The 14,922-nt window shown below is 36.1% G+C and overlaps 1 protein-coding gene across 1 annotated transcript; it reads left to right on the top strand.

Moving 5' to 3' along the window:
• The first annotated feature begins 2,275 nt into the window (after window positions 1-2,275).
• LOC109064476 (histone-lysine N-methyltransferase EHMT1-like) lies at window positions 2,276-14,120 on the top strand. Its single transcript, XM_042755607.1, has 24 exons — window positions 2,276-2,433; window positions 2,987-3,053; window positions 3,243-3,643; window positions 4,377-4,476; window positions 4,565-4,671; window positions 4,776-5,013; window positions 5,421-5,566; window positions 5,814-5,957; window positions 7,363-7,571; window positions 7,691-7,783; window positions 7,945-8,027; window positions 8,104-8,210; window positions 8,768-8,890; window positions 9,074-9,175; window positions 9,320-9,424; window positions 9,887-10,041; window positions 10,209-10,376; window positions 11,322-11,466; window positions 11,568-11,645; window positions 11,871-11,986; window positions 12,085-12,171; window positions 12,814-12,892; window positions 13,072-13,247; window positions 13,382-14,120. Exons 2-24 carry the CDS (start codon window positions 3,035-3,037, stop codon window positions 13,581-13,583), a joined length of 3,183 nt encoding a protein of 1,060 aa, XP_042611541.1. The 5' UTR covers window positions 2,276-2,433; window positions 2,987-3,034; the 3' UTR covers window positions 13,584-14,120.
• The last annotated feature ends 802 nt before the right edge of the window (window positions 14,121-14,922 follow it).

Here is a 14,922-nt window from a genome sequence, read left to right as displayed (position 1 = left end):
TAAAAAGTTGTTAGCTATTGAAACATGCATCTTGTAATATGTAGACCGAAATTAGTTAATTGAATTTTGTACGACCCACAAGAATTCATTAGACATCTTTTGTTGTGGGACTTTTGTTTCACAATCTTTGTGGGCCTGAGGTCTACATGCTTAGCAACCAAACCCAGACTTAACCCTCTGGTATTGTTCATTTGGAAGTCATACGTGTGTTGTTCGCCGTCAAAAGTGACCGGACACCTGTCCTGAAATGTAACTTTATTTTTTTTTTCAGTGAAATCAGTGTAATAAATTTTTTCTTCAATAATATTTTTTCTTTTGTATTTTGAGAGAATTTCATGGTACTAATTAATATTTATGCAATTATGATTTCTAATATTTTTCTATTACTTTTCAATTATGGCAATCATGTTAAAATAGAAACTGCCTTTAAAATCCAATTTTTGAAGGCAGGCAGATTAGTTCCATCTGGTGGGAGTAAAAACAAAAAATTATGCAATTCCATGGGAATTTTTTGAAATGTCGGTTTGAAATGTCAGTTTTTGCATTAATTTTACAGTCAAACATGAATACAAAGAAGGACATTTTATTACACATTACGTCAAAATTCAACAAAAATGTAACATTAATGAACAGGAATGCTTAATCAGAGGTTAATCAATCTGATTTCAAACTTATTGAAATCAGATTGCCATATTGTAACAGCCACACCAGTTTTTTTATGTGTGTGTGTGTGTCTTTTTTGTACTCTTGATCTTCGAGTGTCACCCCTTCATTGCTGTGCACTTTGTTTCTGCATCGTGAATGATTTGTAGTTTGTATACAAAAAATTCTCTGTATTTTGCGTGCATTAATTTCCAATGACTGCAAAAAACACAAGTGTGACTATTTTTTTAACAACCATTTAGCTTTTCCTAATCAAGTCCATGATTTATATTTATTTATTTATTTATTTACTGTGGTCACACAGCAAGTCTAATTTTTTTTTTTTTTTTTTTTTTTTTTTTGCAGGTCTAAATCTTTTGCTTGTGAGTTGAAATGTTTTGCTTGCGAGTGAATCTGTATCTCAGGGGGCAAAATATTGTTATTAATTTCTTTATTTGTGAGCGTCAAGAAGACAATCTTTGCAATCTTTTATTTTTTAATTACAAAATAATTAGTTTTACTCTCAAACACAGTATGTTTGGTTGACTAAAAAAGACACAAAAGAAACTCCAACATATTCCCATTCTAAGATTCTAAGTGATCAAGGGCTTATTAGGACGTTCTGATTCAGCACATCCCAAGGGCTCTAAACATTTGTGCTACCCGCTCAGATTGTGCTACCTCCCAGTAAACAGATAGATAGCACAAAACAATAGCGAAACATGCGACCCATCAGATTGTGCTACCAGCATCTTATTCTTATATTTTTAAATGTCCATACCTACCCCTACCCTAAACCTACCCACCCTTACCCTTAAAACAATGCAAATATATCTTTGGTAGGTAGCACAATCTGATAGGTAGCATGTTTCGTCAGTAGTGGGTACTCATGCAACGTAATTAATGACGAACATTACGAGTAAACCAGACGAAGGGAAGTTAGCGAGTGATAGGCCATAAAAATAGACTGCAACACAGGCCCAGTTTGGAACGCACCATCTGAGTTTAGCGCGTGCATCACGACTGTCTATGGTGAAAAGCCAACATCAATGGAGCTCCGAAATTATGATTCACCATGGCAACAGCACCCGACAAAAAGTTATAATATCAAAGGAACGGTAAATTATTGAAGTAGGCCTAATATTTACTTACATGGTATCCTGCAGGCAAAAAAAAAACAAACAAACAGCTAAGCACGAAGTATAAAAACATAATTCAATCAAGGTGACGCTTTAAGCATAAAAAGTTTCATGAGTAGGCTACATGACTTTACAGGCAGTTGACATAAATAAAATTCAGTATCTCAGTGCGCAGCAGCTTTTTCCAAACAGTTTAGCTCTTTTCACATAAAAAATGTTGTCTAATCCAAACTGTTGCATTTCTTAATTAGAGTAATGAAATGAACATTTGAATTCTACTCAGCCAACAGCAAGAAAACTCGCTAGAAAATGAAGAACAGATCCAGATCCAGTTTGAATAAGAATATTAAAATCCAACAGGAAAAATAATAACTGTTGCTTTTGTATTTGTAGGAAATAAAGATGATCAGATAAATTTAACAGTGGTGGTGCTTAAGGCATATATCTCGAACCCAGAGTTTCCCTCATTTCAGGAAACTTTCTGAAACGGGCCTCAGAGGGTTAAAGTAAATTTACCAGTAGAGGGCGCGGTGTGGTCACATGACAGTCGCAGTGTGCAGTAGCAGGGAAGTGAAGTGAGGAAGACAAGCCTCTAAATTTTTGGAAAGAATTGAGTTATTTTACAAAAATGCAAACCGTCATAAGTTAACGGGTAAGTACGTGCAAAGCAGTCGTTTTCATGGATAAATGTCCCACGCCGAATGTAGTTTATAGATACATGTTTCGTGTAGATGTGTTGTGGCTGGTGTCATGCGCGTTTGTTAGCTATGTTACACTGTTTTATGTTGTTCATTGTAATTCCGCCCACAATGAGCGCGCTGCGTCTGACATAAACATTAACAAATGGTGTTATATTCCTCAGTTAATAAGACTCAGGGAATCACGAGCTTAATAAGCTGTAATGCTTTTTCAGCAATGCAAATAAAGTAAGCTTCAGTGTTTTGGAGGGCCGAAGAGAGATATGTTGGCCGTGTCTCAAAATCTAGTGTGATGCCCAGACAGCATTTGATGGCCAAAATATAAGTTAGGCAACTTGCTATTTGTAAATGCAGCACTTCAGAGCTCGATATATACGTTATTTTGCCCCTATTAATACCAATAAATACACTGCAGTAACACAATAACACAGTGATTATAAAACCTGCAAATATTAATCAGACCAATTATTGTTCTATTTCAAATTATAACACTGTAAATTCTTACAGAGGAAGGAACTTGGAGGTCTTCTTAAATTGCTCCAGGTTCCCCCTGCCATGGCCAAGTCCAAGAAAGGTGAGTTCATTGATTTCAAGGTTATTCATAATGGCGTTCCAGTCACTATGCAAGCTCAGGTCAGTTTATGCATCCCATACCAAAAAAGCATCTGGTATTCTTCTTCAGATTTGATTCCCGTATCAAGTGTGAAATGCACATTGTTTACATATCTTAGTTTTTTCATATTTTATCATGTTGTGCTTGTAGGTATGGACAGCCCTGCGGACCCTCCAAGAAGAGGCAGGAAGCCCAAATCCCTTGGTGCTGCTCCAAAAGTTGTTAAACAACAGAGTGCACTCGACAGCACGAAGAGCACAGGGACTGGCTTTCTGCTACTCTCTGGCCAGACATCCCTCAAGCTACCAGCTGAAAACATCATCTCAGGAAACCGTGGCTCTCTCCAGGAAGATAAACAAGATGCTCCAGAAACACAGAGTTCTGAGTCTGGTAATGCCTCCAAGAGCGTCACCACTTTGTCCTTACCTCCAGCCAGACAGGAAGGGGATGCCCAGAGAGGACCGGAGGAGTTTAAAGCTGTGGATCCTGCTCCACCACGTTTGGCTTGGAAAACCATGGTTAGACCCGCACCAGCCCCATCTGCTCTGAAGGTAACCTGCTGTTTGCTTATGTACTTTCTAGTTCAAAGTAATAAGTCATGGGTATTTATTGTTACCCAAAAGTGAGGGGTGGATGGGTGGGTGGGGGTGGGGCTAACAGACATTTCTGAATGTGATTGGAGATTTATACACTTTTATACATGTTATCTTACATGTGCACTAAAAAAAAAAAAAAGATTTTTAAATTTTTTTTTTTTTTAAGGTCTCTTATGCTCACCAAGGCTACATTTATTTCATGAAAATACAGCAAACAATAATATTGTGAAATATTATTGCAATTTAAATACCTATTTTCTATTTTTATATATTTTTAAAATGTAATTTATTTACATCAAAGCTGAATTTTCAGCAGCCATTAATGCAGCCTTCAGTGTCACATGATCCGAAAGAAATCATTCTAATATGATGATTCGGTGCTCAAGAAACATTTCTGATTTTAGTCACAGTTTAAACGGTTGTGGTGCTTACAAGTTTTTGTGGAAACCATGATACACTTTTTTTTTTTTTTTTTAGGATTCTCATGGATTCTGATTAGAAACCAACAATATTTTTTCAAAATATAAGTCTTTTGTAACAGTGTAAATCTTTACTATGCCTTTGGAACAATTTAATTACTCTTTGCTGCATAAAATCCTTAATTTCTCTAAAAAAATACATTTCTGCCCCCAGAAAAGACTTTATATATCATATGAATATGTCTGTTTTTACTAATCCAACAACATAGACAATGAACAGAGAGAAAAGTGCATATGAGAGAGATGTGGAGTCCTCGCCCACACAGCATCTCAGTTTACCTCAGGAACTCAAAGACTCAACACAAACCGGTGAGGACTTTTAGCATTATAACCTCTGTGTTTAGAGAACAAGAGAATGAAACAAATGGCCTGCCCCTATGTTTGTATTCTTCTGCAGCCTCCAAGAAGAAGAAAAGAAAAATGGGCTTATATAATTTTGTTCCCAAAAAGAAACTAAAAGTGTCCAAGAAACTGAATGTCTCGTTGTCCTCTTCAAATGCGCAGGTCTGATATCTTGCATATTAGAGACTAATTCCATATGTGGGAAATTGAGTCATTTATCTCAGTCAAATCTGAACAGTTAAGATTTTTGTTTCCAAACCCTGCAGGAGGATTCACATACAGCTGGATCCAAAGGTGGACAAATGTCCATTGAGGAGGCGTTCAAAAATAGAGTTAGTCCTGATAAACCAGAGAAGCAGACTTCAGCGGCTGAGAGAGAAACTGCAGCTGAACCGCCTAAGAACAAGGAAACAGAGGACCTTCCTCAAGGCCACGCTGAAGAATACACAGAGCTGCCTCTTCATGCTCTGGCTCATGAAAGCATGTTCACGGCAATCCCCACAGGTAGATAATATCTGCACCTGAAGACAACAGAATTGAGGTCCACCGCTTGCATGCTTTTTATGTATTTCATGCTACCACCTCATGAAATGTGTGTACTTCCTATCTGTTTGTTTTCATCTGATAGGTTGATCTCAGAATGAGCAGAGACAGGTTTCAGACAGAACATTCTGACATTGTGAGGCAGTAAGACCACACGGCAACATGCATGCAGACCTTTTGTAAAAAAAAAAATAAACCCCTTTTGTCGCATATTTTCTGATTTCATATTACATTATAATAAAAAAGAAAATATAATGGCAGATCAGGGAGGGTTTAGTTGCATAGGACGATCTAGAATCAGAGGGCAAAAACAGTAAGAGATCCACTTTCTGGTACCTGAAGTGGACTTATGTTTTTGTGTTAATCAGGTTTGCTGAATGATAAAGAGAATATGGAGGCTGATGACTCGCTGGAACCTCCACTGTGCAGCTGTCGCATGGAGGCACCGAAGAACCAGGATGTAGTAACTCTTGCTGAGGGCAAGTGCATGGCTGTAGAGAGTGTTGATGGAAAGGTAAAACATGTTTCATGTGTTAAAAACATCTGTTTGTAAAAGTAACATAATGAAATCATTAACTACATTCATGCCACTGGAAAGGTTTTTTTTTTTTTTAAGGGTGCTAAGTACAGTTACATTCGCACAGTAACTGTAGTTTATGCTTTTTATGTATGATGATGCATTATGCTAATGTGATTGATTAGTAAATGGTGAATTGATTTGAAGGAGGTGGGTATTAAATAATATTTTTCTCTCTCTCTAGCTGAGTTTATGTCGGAAGGTGATTCTGAAGCAGGAAATGATGCGTCCCTCTCTGAGGATTCCCTTGCTGGTGTTGTGTGAGGATCATCGTGCGGGGATGGTGAAACACCAGAGCTGCCCGGGCTGTGGCTTCTTCTGCAGGGCTGTAAGTAAAACATACACTAGCATTTAAAAGTTTGGGGTCGGTAAGATTTTTTTAACGCTTTTGAAAGTGTGCATTTATTTGATCAAAAACACAGCTAAACAGTAATATTGTGAAATATTATTACAATTTCAAATAACAGTTTTCTATTTAAATATATTTTTAAATGTCATTACTGTGATTCCAGCCATTACTCCATTCTTCAGTGTCACATGAAAAAACAACAACTTTTGAGTGGTAGTGTTTGAAGTGCTTTTTTTGAGAAAGATCCCAAAATTAAGAATATAGACATGCTCATGATTAATTTTGATTCTAACAAATACACTAGGGACAAAGTATTTGTGTAGGCCTTGGGATGCCATTGTAGAAATGTGCTATTATCACATTTGATCAGCTATTAGCAGTCAGCCATGATTAATAAGTGTGTTGTGAGGTCCATGTAGAATTAAACTGGTTTTCTTAGGTCTCATGTGGGTGTGCTTGATTTTAAAGAGGTGGTTGATTGTGATTTCACATCTTTAACTATATTTAGTGTATAATGTTGCTGTTTACAACGCTCAAAGTTCATTGCAAACGGAGATATTCTCTTTTAAAGAAATCGTGGTTTAAGGACTACAAAAAAGGCTTGTAAAGACTACAACAAGCTTCTTCCCGGGTTTGTGACATCACTAACCTTGATGTTTACATTAACCCAGCCCCCGGGAACATGCAGCTACCTGTAATGGTAAGGGGGCGTGACTTTTCCAGTCTTCTGTAAACACCCTCATGTTGTTCCAAACCCGTAAGACCTTCGTTTATCTTCGGAACACAAATTAAGATATTTTTGATGAAATCGGAGAGCAATCTGACCCTCCATAGACAGCAACGCAACTCCAGAAACATAGTAAATACATTGGTACAACAGTATGTGACATCAGTGGCTCAACTTCAGTAATACTATTCTACGAGAAAACAAAACAAAAGAAAAAACAAGACTGTTTTACCAATGTATTTCCTTTGTTTCTGGATTTGGGAACATTTCAGTTGCGTTGCTGTCTATGGAGGGTCAGATAGCTCTCCGATTTCATCAAAAATATCTTTATTTGTGTTCCGAAGATGAACAAAGGTCTTACGGGTCTGAAACGACATGAGGGTGAGTAATTAATGACAGAATTTTCATTTTTGGGTGAACTATCCCTTTCTTAAAACCAGGAACTTCATAGAAAACATAAACAGTGGTGTAGAATAAAGTTAAAATATGTGAAAATAATTTATTATATTTTTTTTAAAAACGAAGCTGATCAACCACTACTTTAAACATTTTTTAAGTGCTGACAAAAAGTTGCTTCTTTAATAGTTCAGCTATGGAGTTTAAACCCTGATACATTGAAATTACAAAACTAATATTATAGCGGTGTGTCTAATCCAGGGGACGTTTATGGAATGTCAGCCAGATGGGAACATCTCTCACCGCTTTCACCGGAGCTGTGCCTCTCTGATCAGAGGTCAGGTCTACTGCCCCCACTGTGGCGAGGAGGCTAGTCATGCTAAGGAGGTCACAATCCCCAAACCTGACTGTGTTACTGCAGTGCCAACAGCTGCTGTGCCCGCGCACAAAAGAGACACCGCCTTAATGGAGTAAGTTTAGGTCATCCTGGTGTTTGAAAATGTTTATCTCTACCTGTTCACATATAATTTTGTGATGTTTGCGCACCCTGGTTATGTTGTTATATATCTGTTGTGATTGTGTCTCACAGCAGGGCTAAAGTGGACTCTGTAACTGTTGGTGGAGCAATAGACCCTGCTAAAGAATCACTGGAAAGCGTTTTAAATGCACTCGAGGATGGGAAGTAAGGATCTGCACCTGCATCAGTCCTATCTTGGTCCTGTGCATCAGTGATGTTCTGATCCTGTATCAGTAATTAAATGCATTGGATTTAAATGCATTTATTTGACTGTTCACCATTTGTAGATTTGCTTTGTTTGCTTTAAGTATTATATATTTTTAAAGGTATAAGAAATTCAAGCTGCCCCCAAAGCAGCTTTATTTCTCTGCTAAGAGAGGAGAGCTCCAGAGGATCCTGCATATGCTGGGTATGACCTCTCTCAAAAAATCAGTCTTATATCAGGCTTTGTGATTGATAACTGTGATTGTTTTGATGGTAATCAGTGGAAGGTGTGGACCCAAACTTGCGGATGGACAGTGAGAAGAGGAAGACTCCCTTGCATTGTGCTGCTGAGGAGGGACATAAAGAGATCTGCCACATACTACTGCAGGTACTGCTTATGCTAGTAAAACACATTCACATTCAAAAATGATCTGTTTCTAAGTACACACTACCATTCAAAAGTTTAGGGTCTGTAAGTTTGTTACTGAGAAAGTCTCTTATGCTCAGCAAGGCTGCATTTTTTTAATTAAAATACAGTAAAAACAGATATTGATGGATATTATTACAGTTTAATTTATTTTTAAATTAATGTTTCAAAATGTACTTTATTCCTGTGATGGTAAAGTTGAATTACTTCAGTCTTTAGTGTCACATTTTTCTTCTAATTAGCTAATTTTATTATATTTATTTTTTATTAAAAAAAAAATTATGATAATTGAAAAAGGTTGTAATAAGACTTTACTGTTACTTTGTATAAAATGGGTATTGAACTTAAATTTAGTTTCTTTTATGAATTTCTTTGATTTCCTTAATTTTTAGATTTTATTATTATTATTTTTTTAATATTCCATTTTCCATCAGTACATCCAATATACTATAATATGCTCATCCAATATAATGAATGCAAAACTTTAGAATATAAATGATCTGTTTATCTCTCTGTAGGCTGGTGCGAACCTGGACATATGTGATGCAGAGCAGAGAACTCCTCTGATGTACGCCTGTGAGAACAATCATCTAGAAACAGTGAAATACTTGCTGAAAGCTGGTGCTTCTACTGGGCATAAGGTATGATAGCCAGTCTTTTTCTGTCAAATCAGCTGTGAGATACAAAATGTTTTGCTACAGTTATCTTATGCTACACATTGGATTAATGAGGTATTGAAGTCCCTAAGTTAGTGTATGCCATGTATTCAGTATGCAAGGTATTTGCATGCTTAAAATTTAGTAATTTATCCCTTCACTTCACAGGATATGAGAGGCTCTACATGTCTTCACTTGGCAGCCAGAGGAGGACACACAGGTGTGCTGCAGTATCTCGTCTCCATGCCATCCATAGACGTCAACTGTAAGGTAACACTGTGCACGAGTACATGCCATATTTATTTACCCTTAAATTAAATAAATTTTTTAAGGATGTTATAAGCAGTACTTGACAGGAAAACTAAAGAGATTATAATAATTGAATTGAGATTATGGGTTTGTTCTTTTGGGCAGGATGATGGTGGGTGGGCTCCTCTTACCTGGGCAACTGAGAACAAGAATTTAGAGCAGGTGAAGATGCTGATCTCAGTGGGAGCTGATGTCCAAATAAGAGATAAGGTCTGTGACCGAGTATTTCATCTCAATTTTTCAGCTTTTTGATGCACTTCTTTCACCTTGTTTGATGATCTTTAAAATCAGACTGCACAAATGCATTGCCTGCAGTGGATGGATTTCTGGCAGAGCATGTACACTACCATTCAAATATTAATGCATTCTTTTATTTGGCAAGAAGGCAGTAAATTGATCAAGTGACAGTAAATACATTTACATTGTTACAAATTGTTTTTTTTTTTTTTTAATAAATGCTGTTCTTTGAACTTTCTATTCATCAAAGAATCCGGAAAAAAAAGCTGTTTTCAACATTGATAATAAAAAGAAATGTTTCTTGATTACCAAATCAGCATATTAGAATGATTTCAGAGGGATCATGTGACACTAATCTTACCAACCCCAAACTTTGGAACACAAGATTTTATCATCCTGAGATGAATTTTGCTTGCGGTCTGATGTGTTATCTAGGAGGAGAATGTCTGCCTCCACTGGGCAGCGTTCTCTGGCTGTGATGAGATCACTCAGCTGCTGCTTGACAAGAGATCTGACCTACATGCTGTGAACATCCATGGAGACTCACCTCTCCACATTGCTGTCAGACAGAACCAGCTGGACTGTGTAATGTAAGTGTAGAACAGAAAGAGTATACCTAGTTAACTGGGAGCAAGACCCTTTATATGCTATGAGCACTGAAATATAAAGGAAATATTAATGTTATACCAGAGAATAGACAACAGTTATGGCTAAAACTGTCATTTGTAAAAGAACTAATCTTCAGCTTTGTTTCTAGGCTGTTTCTGTCTCGAGGAGCAGATGTAAATCTGAAGAACAAGGATGGCGAGACTCCTTTGGACTGCTGTAGTATAACTTCCAAGATGTGGACAATCCTGAACACCAATAAGAAGCTGACAGATGCTCGGAGAGGCAGAGACAGTCTCAGAGAAAGACTCCTCTGCAGGTAATGCAAGAATACTAGGCTCAAATCTTTCTGTTTGCAGGGTAATATCACAGATATTTTTTTTGTATTTTGTTACATATTCAGTTTTTTTAGCTGTTTCTACAGCTCTTAAGGATTTAGTCTGTCTCCATTTTTTCTGTCTCTTTATATAACCACCAACAGGCTTGATGATGGTAAGGTTTCAGTTTTTCGAGACTCTTTGTGCATACAAATATCTTACTGAACTACAATTTATGGCAAAAGAAATGTTTGGAAATGTAAATTGATGCTTGCTGCTGGCACGCTAAAGCAAAATATAGAGATAACTGTCTTAAAACATTTTTTCTTTGTGAGTCCAATACAATATTCCAAGCCTCCACATAAATGCTAAATATTGAGAATATTGATATTTAATTAACCACCATTGATTTTATGATTCTATAAGTTTCAATGCATGATCCTCAATAAAAAATCGAAAATTGCTTTTTACCGTCTTTTTTTTTTTTTGATGATTCAAGAAAATTTTGGCAAAATAAGTTTGTTGTTAAACACTAAATAATTTTTTTATATTGATAATACACAGTTACAGAACACTTTGAGAACTATAATGATTGGCCTCTGTATGCCTCTATATGTTTTGTAAGCTATTATTTGCTACTCTTTATTGAAACTCCTATGAATTTCAAGTCCATGTGCTGTTCTGTAATGCAGTTTTTATATTGAATTAATCAGTACTGCTTATTTTCAAACAAGATTTTTGCAGCTTCCATTCCATAATGTAAATGAAAACTGACTTCAGCTGAATCATTATCCCATTCATTTAGCTTGACTACAAGAAATCTATACTCTCCACACATTTCTGAGTCTGCCTCCTGCTTTTCTTTGGAAGGAAGAAATGTATTGAATGTTTGACACAGAATGTGGGGAAAAATTATTTGATTGTGGGACTGTTGTGTTGGCTTTCAGAGATTTGTCCCGAGGCTATGAGGACGTCCCCGTGACATGCGTGAATGGGGTGGACCATGAGCCCAGCCCCAGCAACTTCAAATATGTTCCAGAGAACTGTTTTACTTCTCAAGTGAATATAGACGAGAACATAACGCATTTACAGGTAAGAGGCTCAGAGAATCGTAGTGTCAAAAGCCATAACAAGGTTAATGCTGTTATTACAGCTATATGAAATGCTCGTCTCTCTCTCTCTCTCTTGAATAGCACTGCAGTTGTAAAGATGACTGTGCATCAAGCAGCTGTATCTGTGGCCAGCTCAGCATGCGCTGTTGGTATGACAAGGTAAGATGCTGCTAGTGCTGAATTATTCACGTTAGCAAAATAAATGCCATAGGAATAATTCAGTGACATAAACAAAAGATGTTGCCAATCCCAGCTCTTTCGCAGCTGTTCCACAACATATTAAAAGTCACTAATCATGCTCGTGCTGTGATGTCGTCATGACCATATGATTTGTGTAATGCTTATTATTAAAATTAGTAGTATTTATGATTTCTTTGTGCCCAGGATGGCCGCTTGTTGAAAGAGATGTGCAGGGATGATCCACCCTTCCTGTTTGAGTGTAATCATGCCTGTTCCTGTTGGAGAACATGCCGAAATAGAGTGATACAGAATGGCCTTCGGTAATATAACTAGTATATATGTATTTTTGCATATTCTCTGCATGTGCATTCACAAATGAATGTATGTACTCGCAACTTCATAATTTTCTCGTCTTTAGGGTCAGACTGCAAGTGTTTAGGACTGAGAGGATGGGCTGGGGGGTCCGAGCACTGCAGGATATTCATGAGGGAGCTTTCGTATGCGAGTATGACCCTTTCTTCAGATCTATTGCTTTACACACACAAAAAAAAGCTTATTACACAAATATAAGCATGATTCCACAACAAAATTATTCAAAAGCATTGTGACATTTCTAGTTGTTTGTGATTTACTAGATAAGGATTTTTAAATATATTTTTTGCTCACAATTTTTTTTTTTTTTTTTTTTTTTTGAGGCTTGGTACGTCTAGATAAAATGTCAGGTATAGAAATTGCACTTTTAAAATCATATATGCAGGATAGTGGGAATCCTGGTTCTTTAAAGAAAAATGAATGAATTAATAACTATGTTGGAATATTTCCATTAGTTGCTTATTTTAAATCATTTTAAGTTATCGTGAGGCTTCTTTGGAAGTTTGCTGAGGCCAGTTATAAATGGCTTTTATTGTAGTTGTCTCTTCAAGAAAAGTATTTTAAAATGAAAAAAATTACATGCAGCATAATAAGGAAGCTATGCCTGCATTCTGAAGAACTCTCCTACTGACTGCAGTGTCAAGGATATTAATTTAATGGCAAATTTGCTGCAAAAATGAAAGCCATTAGGGGAATTATCAATTATTCAGACATGATTAATCTCATGCTGTTTTGCTCCAATACTTGTGCCCTGAGGATTTTTCTCTGTGTGCAGGTTTGCAGGTGAAATCATTTCAGATGGAGAAGCTAATGTTCGGGAAAATGACTCCTACATGTTCAACCTAGACAATAAGGCAAGTCTTGTCAAAATTATGCTTAAATATACGATTATCATTGTCTCAAGCGAGTGCGTTTCATACATGTCACCTTCAGGGGGCGCTAAAGTAATTAAAATGTGAATAGAGCTCAAGCACACCTATTTTAAATCGTTTTTATATTTGTGTTTTTAATGGTTATATTATTTTTTTTCTAGGTTGGAGAGGTCTACTGCATTGATGCCCAGTTTTATGGTAATGTTAGTAGGTTTATGAATCATCTTTGTGAACCCAATCTATTCCCGGTACGGGTGTTCACCAAACACCAAGACATGCGCTTTCCTCGAATTGCACTCTATGCAAGCAAAGCTATTCAAGCTGGAGATGAGCTTGGGTAAACCTTTATATTTTTTTTTTCTTCAAGCTATTTTTGTCCTCATTATTTGTTTATCCATTGATACATTTGTAATCAAATAAAATCCCCAGGTTGCTTTAAATTAAAACAGATTTTCTATTGTCTTTCATCAGGTTTGACTATGGTGATCCCTACTGGCAAATCAAGAAAAAGTACTTCCGTTGTCAGTGTGGCTCTGCAAAATGTAGATACTCTGAGACCATTCTGGGCCAGAATCACACAGACAGCTCAGTTCAAGCGCTCGGTGATCAGACTGTTGCTCAGGTGGAACACATCCAGTCAGCTAACACAGCTATAGCAATAACTCAACCCTGAGCCCTTCACACGTACAACAGGATATGCTGAGACCTTTAACGAATAAATAAGGTCAGGAGTGCAACGCATCATTTCCTAAATCTCAGCTTCAAGGAAGGACAATTTGTGCAGAGATACAGCATCATTTAGTTTGTCACCACGCTGTTGAAGGCATTTGTAATAAGACTTTTAATCAAAGGGTTTTTTATCTGAATTTGTCTTACAAAGATTTTATTTGCTTAGGATGATGGTGAGGCTCCTTAATTGTATGAGATATAGGCACTACCATATTAGACTTTTATAAATTTTTAAGCATAAACTGTTATATACTTGGTATAAAAAGAACAGTGTTTTTAGCTGATTTTCATAAGCAAAAGAGAAAGTAGTAGAACAGATGGGCAAGTTCTGCTGCCATTTTTTTACTCCATGTCTTCTCAGGAGCAGAGATCAGGGCTGTTTTTTAATCAGTTTTTCCATGTATTGAAATTTCACTTTGAAATGGTTACAGAATTTTAATATCATACCTGTGATAAATAAAGCTTTCAGTGATGTTTTTAATTATTAATTTGATCATATGTAATGTAGCTGTGGCCTATCTGTCAGTCTCTCATGCTGGACCAGTTGTCAACACCCTCTGAATTTCACTGAAGCACACATATGTATGTGTATATATATATATATATATATGGTATACATAATAGAAGCACTAGTGTGTGTCCTTAAACACACATATTACACACACACACACACACACACACACACATATATTGCAAAATATGTGTGTGTGTGTGTGTGTGTGTGTGTGTGTGTGTGTGTGTATATATATATATATATATATATATATATATATACATATACATACATACATATACATACATATATAAACATACATTAAATTGATCAAAGTGACAGTTAAGACATTTGTAATATTAAAAGTGGCAAAGATACATTAAATTGATCAAAGTGACAGTTAAGACATTTGTAATATTAAAAGTGCTTTTGAACTTTCTATTAATCAAAGAACCCTAAAAAAATGTATTACGGTTTCCTCAAAAATATTTTGTATTGATAATAAGAACTCTGTTTTGAGCAGCAAATCAGCATATTCGACTTATTTCTAAAGGAACATGTAACACTGAAGATTGAAGTAAATGCTGATAAAAATTCAGCTTTGCCTTCAAAGGAATAAATTACATTTGAAAATATATTAAAATGGAAAACATTTATAGAAAAATTGTAATAATATTTCACAACATTCCAGTTTTCCAAATAAATTAAGCATAAGAGACTTTTAAAAAAAAAAAAAAAATTAAAAATCTTAAAACAGAACAAATATATATATATACACACACAACCGTTT

This window comes from Cyprinus carpio, chromosome A5, assembly GCF_018340385.1.
Source record: "Cyprinus carpio isolate SPL01 chromosome A5, ASM1834038v1, whole genome shotgun sequence".
In the NCBI taxonomy this organism is placed as follows: Eukaryota; Metazoa; Chordata; class Actinopteri; order Cypriniformes; family Cyprinidae; genus Cyprinus; species Cyprinus carpio.
The sequence above is the reverse complement of the archived record's forward strand: the minus strand, read 5'-3'. Positions and strand labels throughout refer to the sequence as shown.